This window comes from Penicillium nucicola (assembly GCF_028828085.1).
Source record: "Penicillium nucicola strain IBT 29836 chromosome Unknown utg000014l, whole genome shotgun sequence".
Taxonomy (NCBI): domain Eukaryota; kingdom Fungi; phylum Ascomycota; class Eurotiomycetes; order Eurotiales; family Aspergillaceae; genus Penicillium; species Penicillium nucicola.
Genome location: NW_026643138.1, coordinates 546396 through 554974, shown reverse-complemented (window position 1 = coordinate 554974; position 8579 = coordinate 546396). Strand labels below are relative to the sequence as shown.

General features: G+C 48.2%; 1 protein-coding gene across 1 annotated transcript; it reads right to left on the bottom strand.

Annotated features, from left to right (window-relative positions):
* Positions 1 to 270: 270 nt before the first annotated feature.
* On the bottom strand, positions 271 to 859 carry N7511_011540 (uncharacterized protein; the record flags this gene model as incomplete). The annotated part of the gene is made up of 3 exons (XM_057133917.1): positions 271 to 460; positions 509 to 588; positions 653 to 859. The coding sequence occupies 3 exons, from the start codon at positions 857 to 859 to the stop codon at positions 271 to 273; spliced, it is 477 nt and encodes a 158-aa protein (XP_056978587.1).
* Positions 860 to 8579: the final 7720 nt, after the last annotated feature.

The window sequence follows — 8579 nt, the reverse complement described above, 5'->3', positions numbered from 1 at the left end:
TTTCTATTTCTAGTTATATGTATTTTTTCAATGCTTGAATACACTGTTTTACGAGGATATCATGGATCAAGCGCAAAATAGAGAGAGCTGAACCGCAGCAACGCTATTTGACAAAATTAACCCATTGGCTGGTCATTTCATCATGAAATGATTTGATGAGTGTTAAGGAATCATGCATTATACCTGAACGACGACGAGTTTAGGTAGGTTCTGCTGTACGCTTGCAAAGCAGACAGAGGGAGTTGAAGAATGAGCTTGAGGCCTCTTCCATCATTTGTAAATCATTTGGCTGACAGGGTCTTCGAAAGAGACGCGCTGTTTCTGATACTGTTCATTCGGTCCGGGGTGGGAAGAGACAAGCATGTTCTTGAGACCTTGTACCTCACGCTTGAGATCGTCAAAGTCTGCAGCAAGGCCTTTCAGCGTGATTGAGCGCCGCACATCCTTGTTCTTTCTCGCCCTGCATCCATCTATCAGCGAACCTCTTGTATATGAAATCAGATTGTACAATCTGAAATCGAAGTAAATGAGGCAGGGTAGGCAAAAAGCATGCGAGGACGGTGTACTGACTTCATTCGCCTGGAAGGTCTGAAAATAGTTGGTTAGAACATCGCAGTCGATGAAGCACACGATAATGGAGGTGGTCACTTACTGCTTGGTGGAGAGTACGCGACTGTGCAGGCTGCTCGATGGCTGCTCGATGGCTGCTCGATGGCTGCTCGATGGCTGCTCGATGGCTGCTCGATGGATGATCGACAGTCACTGATTCTTGACTATGTTCGATTGACTCTCCGAAGCGGCGCTCGGTCCGAAGTTGATTCTCTCTGCCGGCTGGTACTCCCTCAGTTTTGATCTGCATTGAGGCAGCGTGTTCGGATTAGCGTTCATTCCCAGTCCGATAGCGAAGATCTGGTTCTTCTAACATGTTCACAACTTATGCGGTATATATTTGAGGCTGGTGCTACGGACTTCGATTATCCGCATGCAGCAATCCAGTCGTTCTGCGAGTTCGTCAGAGCTTGGAAGGGAAACAGAATTTGTCACGAGTGGTACTGTAGAACTTCCACAGAAAAGCCAACTCTAATTTATACTTCAAGCGGGTTGAAAATTTGATTGCGAGACTTTGCTAAGCCAAGGAACATTGTTTTTGTGTCACTTTGTGCCCAACAATTGCGGACAGGGTATGAACACAAAAGATGTTGAACTTTCACATATGTGCATCCATGGGAACCAAGGGTGTTACTTCATGGCGAAGCGAGCCCACCACGGGCACGATCAAGCATGAACATCTCTCACAAAGTCCAGAACATTATTTTACCATTATCGAAAGGTTGAATCATCTTCCACAAGACTCTGACTCATAGCCGGATTAGGTGCCACCCTGTTGAGCGATTTAATAGCAAAGTCAACGATTTGTAAGAATCATATTCTTGCGGTTCGGATCTCTTCTCAACAGTTGATGAACGTTGTTCACCACACCCGACGCAGGATTTTGAGAGAAATGATTCCAGGACAACACTCGACACTGTAGGCCACGGAGTCTACGGAAGCCGTTTCAACGTCGTTCACATTGCGTCAACGCCCATCAAATGCGCAATTCTCGCTACCATCTGCACATCTGGTTCCTTGGAAGAGATGCAGCCGAAAAGGTATAAAAGAGGCCCAATTCCCAGCCCAAAAAAAATCAGGACTTCACTCCTCACACTCCGATGTGTCATGGTGTCCCTCTTGCCCACGGGCTTGAGAGTCTCCATGGCCACGGCTTTCGCTGCCACGAGCCCAGCGATGTAAGACTTGTGCTCCCTCACAGCCAATGAGCCCTGTGACTGTAAAAATGTGCTCCCTCACAGCCAATGAGCCCTGTGATTGTAAAAATGTGCTCCCTCACAGCCAATGAGCCCTGTGACTGTAAAAATGTGCTCCCTCGCTGCCCTGAGCCCCGCGAGTGTAAAGATGTGCTTCGCAGGATAGGTCTGCGTCAACAACAATCCTCGTAGGGGGATGCTGCGAAAACAAGACTACCTCGCAGGATAGGTCTGCGTCAACAATATGCCTCGCAGGGGGTGCTGCGAAAACAAGACTACCCCGCAGGATAGGTCTGCGTCAACAACAATCCTCGCAGGGACATCTGCGACACCAAGAGTCTCCGCAGGGACATCTGCGACACCAAGAGTCTCCGCAGGGACATCTACGACACCAAGAGTCTCCGCAGGAGACCGCTGCGATACCAAGTTCTCCCTCACAGCCTTGAGCCCTGTGACTGTATAATCTTGAGCTTCCATGCAGCCTTGAGCCCTGCGTTATCAAATTTGTGCTTGTTTAGGAGTCCCGTAGCGCCGTGGTGCTCGTCCTGCTCCTCTGACGATGTGCAGGCACCTCTTCGTGGTGTCAGAGACTAGTATTCGAATGTGCAACAGCATTCGATGAAGCAAAGACCTGCTCAGCATCTTCATAATCTGTTTCGTGTCGCAAAGCACCAAAGCGTAGACAAAATGAGAAAATTGTTCCCAACATCAACCACCAAATCAATCCAAGCTAGGATTCATCTTTAGCGACCCGTATTGCCACTCTGTATGCCTTCTCCGCGGTCGGCGATCCGTTTGCTGCATGTAAAATCGTATGATTTTGGTGTAGAATGCATATAGATTTTGCGCTGGGGGGCTATTTTGATAGGATGTTGTTATACCAGTGTGAAGTGAAAGTAGACATTTTGAGTTTGTGTGTTGACGTGTTGACGTGTTGATGTCGGTGTGGTGAAATGTGCACTAATCGGGCGGTGAAGGGACTGGTGATCAACGCACATGCAGGTTCGTCACCCTCCGCTTGTTCGAGAAAGCCACACTGGGTGCGCAGGGCAAGTTCGCAAGACGGAAAATGCGGGCGATGAACCTATCCGTGCTAGGATTTTACGATCATATTGGAGGACTCTGTCGTTCAGTGTGCGAAGGCGGTGAGGTTTCTCATGAATGAAAGGTTCGTTAGTCACATCTTAATTGAGGCCAATTGAAACCCATCTCTACTATTTACTGCAAGTACAGTATTCGAAGCGAAATTTTTGTACTGTGCATTCGCTTTACATATGTCATTCTCAGCTCTCATACATATCTTCTGGGGGTCGTTTTTTGATTTATGGGCTACTAGTAAAGAGCCAAGGGCAGACGCGGATATATATTATTGATGTTTTGCTGAGACTACAGTACGCATGTATGACGTAACGAAGTCAATCAGCCTCGTCAATAGTCGCAGAGATTGCCTTCATGAGTATACTCTTGTCAAGTAAAATAATACTTGAAGATCCGACTACGCGCTCTGCCGGCTATGAAGCTCTGATGCGCGATAAATGACGCAGCGCCGGTTCCTGCACGGGCCTTTGTAGACGACCTATATGATCTGCCTATCACGCAATTGGAAATGCCAGTTGAGCTCAGAGTCGTTCTGTGACACGTGAGGTCAAGAGTATTGATTTGCGTTCTGGTCCCTAGCCGATTAATCTCTACGAACCACGTCTGTATGCCATGTAGGTTTTATTTTGATGTACAAAGGCTTTATCCTACCAGAAACGCACAAGCGCATGTTCTGATTCCGTTCCAGAGCGCCCTCGAGCCGGGGGTGCCCCCCAAGGCGACGGGCAAGATGCGTTGACCCATGGACTAGTTTGTCGCACCGACCGTTCACATTTGCATGACACTGCTTTGGAATAGTGGACTCAATTTCAATTCCAGCACCAGCAGAATTTTCTGTTTTATCAACAATTGTAGGCCGTATTGTGCCCATTGGGTGCACTGAGCACGATCAACACACCGACGGCCTCGTTTCTAGTACGAGACACTCCTCATATTTGCTTTTATTGACGACAAATCCAGTTGCAAGGCGTACTGAACCAGCATTAAAGTACTTAACTTATCAGAGAAAATGTGGCCCTAAGATCCCAGCACAAACCAGATTCAAGGCGCCATACGCTGCACGTCATGCTCGATACTTTGCTCAAGGCAGCACACCTAGTGCAGAGTAATCCACAGAATCAGATATCACAAACTATGTAGTAGCATGATAGTTTCTTGGGACGGGCTAGGTCTACCGCCATTTCAAGCCTTGTTCTACAGTATCATGGCGCAGAGACCATTGTCATGAACGATCTGAGTATTTCGTAGTGGCTGCCACGGAGGAGAGCCTTGAAGTGGGTCAAAGCGTTCAGCGTCAACGACAGCTCGTCGTACAGAGGGAGGAAGGCGATAGTACTTCTCGTGTATCATACAAGAGATGGGAAGGCGTCCAAGATTTACAAGCACAAGGATCACATGACAGAGTGAACGACGGGATCTCAACGGACAGGAAGGGGTGCATCACGGGCGGCGAAGATGTGATTCATGCAAATGGACGCGATGGAATAAGACTGGAATCCCAATAATAAAGGGTGAAACTAGCCGAGGGATGAGCAATTTGAAACGTGACAATAAAACGGCTGGGATAGGGGTCTTGCCCGTCGCCTTGGGGGGCACCCCCGGCAATTGGAAATTGCCTCGCCGACCCCCATAAAGGGGGTCTGTGGGGGACCCCGCCCCCCGGCTCGAGGGCGCGTTAAAGCTGAACCAGAATATTCGCTGCAACGCCTCTCACAAAGAGCGGGGTCTGTCCCCACAGCCTTGAGAACTTCATGGCCGCTACGTAGAGCAAAATGTGAGCTTTCCGAACCGGATGAGCAGTCAGATGCTCTACCTCTCGATCTTTAGCGTCGGATATTCCGATGTCCATGTGTCGACGGAGGTTGACTGAACCCGCATTTGGGCTCCACGCTCGTATGCCTTGAATTTTCAGCGGGCGCATTCGGGTACGAGCGGCTTCACGGACGAGTTTGTAGGGCCAATCAAGGCTGAGATGATCACCGTATGCCTCGCTGGATGTGCAGGTATCTGTCCTGCATAATCTCCTTACGGTCTTGGTATCGGGGTATGGAGACAGCATCTACTGCAGTAGATATCCATACCATCAGGCGGAACAAATACCCACGCCACAAGGCTATCAGCTATCCCCTGTAAATCTTCAAATTCCGAGAGACAGACCACTATACACTCCTTCGGGTCTAGATCAGATAGGCATAACAACTGACCTGACTGATCAATCGCCTCAAAGGTCGATTTGGGGACTCATTGGTGCCAGCAGTAGTCTTGTAGAAGACACAGGCCATGTAATGGTGCCGGCAAGGCCGAACAGACACGCAATTTCCTCGCTTCGCATTCGAGTCATGGGAATCCGAGCGTTGCCTGTAATCAGATCAGAGTTAGCCAATCTTGATTCAGTTGAACGAGGAAATGTACTTTACGTTGTTGATGAAGACGTCCCTGGTGATCGACGGTATGCTTCAGACAGTCGGTCAGTCAGGATCGTCGTCATACCCATGTCTCTTGTGCAACGCTGTCATCAATATGCCGCGTTGTATCCAATCAGTTTGTTTGGGAAAGCCACACTAGGTATGTAGGGCAGGCTTTCAAGACGGAAAACGCGGGCGACAAACCTATCTGTTTTATGATTGTACAGTCGTATTGGAGGACTCCTTGTAGAGACACACCGTCGTTCAGTGTGCGATCGCGGTTGAGGTGGAGACGCGATGGAGCGCGTCGGCCCGCAGTTTTATCTCACTTGGCGGGAATAGCTTTTCTCGTGACAAGAGTTTCCGCAGTTGGTGATGGGCTTCTACAATGGCATGCTACTGTCAGTGATTTTCGTGTTTGTGGCACAAACTTGGCACAAGGCATCGGACTTGACGCGGCCAGTGGCGTGATATTCAACTCACCTTATCGTGGACGACGAACGTCTAGAATTTATGCATCATGTTCTTGGCCCATGACCTTGGTTGGCGGGCTGGCATGGGTACTGTAGCAAGTGGACTTGGTGGGAATCACATTCTCATTCGCACTTCCTTGGCGGTCCAAGATGTAATTATAGATGTCAGTGCATTGAAGTTCTAGTATGGTCAGACGGAAGAACTTATCTGGTGCTTCAAAAGAAAGGCTTGCTCGACTCTGGATGCCAAGGAAAAGTATTGCAGAACCAGTTGCTGGGGGCAGGAGGACGTATTTATATGCTCCTCAGCTCCAGTCGCGTGTGCTCTGCTGAGAAGCAAACGTTGAAGGACACCATGCCTATCCTAAGTGAGGCAGACTCTAATACCGCAACTATCTGCAGCGACATCGTCAGAGCTGTTTGAGATGCCCGCCGAGCGAAAATGCTGGTCATGTTGAAAAACAGTAAAGTTGAGTCAGTTGAAAATGTTGGCTCAATGTTGAAGTTCGGTCTTCTAAATTGAGGCAATGAAAGTGATTCATTTTTTAATTTTCCCAATAGTGCCCACATTTTCATCACTCCGCATCATGGCTTGTGTGATTTTTGGGCGTCGCTTGAATGTTGGTTGTCTGAGTTGTGTATAGTGTTCCGTCCGTCAAAGACTCTGGACTGCGGAAGCGTCAGGCGACACGCGAGCGGGTGCTTGACCCGTCCCGTTGAAACGTGACCGTCGTTGTTGGCGGTGTCAACTTTTGAACTTATGAACGATGTTGAGATACGTTCTTCACTATGTTTTTTTAACCTCACCTTTATATTTTCTACTGCTGGAGTTCATGAGTCTAACGAGTGTGAGTAGAGTTTTGTGATTCAATATATGTCTTTTAGCGCGTTCATCCCAGCGAGAACTAAAACCTGAGGTGCATTCACCCACCACAATCACCACGAGGTTTACACCACTATCATCACCAGTCTTTGACAGAGCGCTAAAAGTCCTCGGATTCTAGGCAAAGTTTGACTGCGTTGAATGACTTTTATGTTGATAGTATTGAATGCTTTATCTAATTCCCTCAAAGGTGTCTGTCTAATGCCACAATGGGTCCAGAATTCTTGGGGAACTGATCTGATTCGTGGTGAGCCATATATCTTGTGCTTGTAAGCTTGGGTCTGCAAATAAGAGAATCGGCTCTGGGGATCGCAAAGCGCTTCTAGGTGCTTTGCACCCCTAGGAAATGCTTTTTAGTTTCTAGGGATATTCTAGGCTCCAGGAATACGAAATCTGCTCCTAGGATCTTTACAATGTGCTCCTGACGGAATATCTAATTGGCCCTGGGAATACACCATCCAGATCCAGGAGCTAAAGAGCCCCTGGGAGCATACTGTGGGATCCCACAGGGATCATAGTATCCTTTTGACTTTGTGGAAAGCCCTCAACAAACACCTTCACCAATCCTGCGCATAAATATGCGCAATTGAGTGGGTCCTAGAAGGCTGAGCTATAGCGCCAGGAGCGCCACTTACGCGTCTAGGAACCAACAAGTCGTCAACAGAAACGTGGCTTTGTTTCCTCGAGGCGATGGTGTTAGACCCAAGGAGCCATAACAGGTTTCCTAGGGCCACGCGACTCCTGGAAGCTGCTGTTTTGCCCCTAGAGACCTCTGAACAGCTCCTGGGAGCAAGAGAGCCCCTAGGGTCAAGATGCGTTCCTGGCATTGATAGAGCTATCAGCAGAAGCGTGACCGATGATAGTGAAGATGGCAGACCTACAGGCTACTCTAAAGTTGATTTTCCGGGACTCTGCGTTTCGCGGGCTATACATCCGTGTAATTGAACGCCGACAATTTGCGTTAGCGAAGTGTGGGTAGCATTGCATCAAGAAACCGCGTTATATTTCATATTTTGCAGGCTCGCCTTCAAGACCGCCTACGGATAACATTTGGATAATACTGGACCGAAGAACTCTTGCTCATGTCTTGAAAATCTATACCCAAATCACAGTCTAATATCAGCACATATCATCGATGGAAGCTCAATTATTTGCGCAGACTATTCTTGTTTATTTTCGTCAAGCTTCGCCATCGAAGGCTTTAATGTAAAAATCAAAGTGTACAAAAGAGTAATGTGACGGCGTTAACGAATGGATTCTAGAGTTTGGGAAAAGGCTTCATATACTGTAAACAAAACCGATTAAAGCAAACCTAGTATCTACACAAGCTCCTTCTCACGCCTTCAAGCTGCGGCCTGCGTAGCTTGGTCGTCCAGCGAGAGATTCTTCACGCACTTAACCCACTGGCCAATATCTCTCACAAATTGGCGTGCAACTCTCACCACAATCCCTTTGTCAATGAAAAACGAGGGATCTTGGTCCTCGTGAATCAGCCTAAGATCAAGACCATTGGCTAACGCCATATTGCATGCTTGCCGAAACTGTGCTTTCAAATTTTCGTCTCCAACATTCGATTCATGCCATGCGCCGTAGTCTCTGACAGCTTCATCTCTTAACCCAGGAATATCGAGGTCCTCCATGACTTGGTCATTGGGTGGTAGATTCATTGTTGAGGCTGCCCTTGGGTTGGACGCCTCTCCTTGCGGGGAGGATTGCAGCCCATTGAAGTTGATATTGATAGGTTGACTGCTTCCTGGGGTGCCTACCATCTTGTTGTTCTTAGATTGATGGCTCTCTAGCCTGTGCTGCTCTTCCATATATAGTTCTTCGCGGAGATGATCCGGCACGTCTTCATGAGACTGCAATGTGCCGCCTTTCTCCACAAAGGAGATGAGACGCTTTAATTGATGGCTCC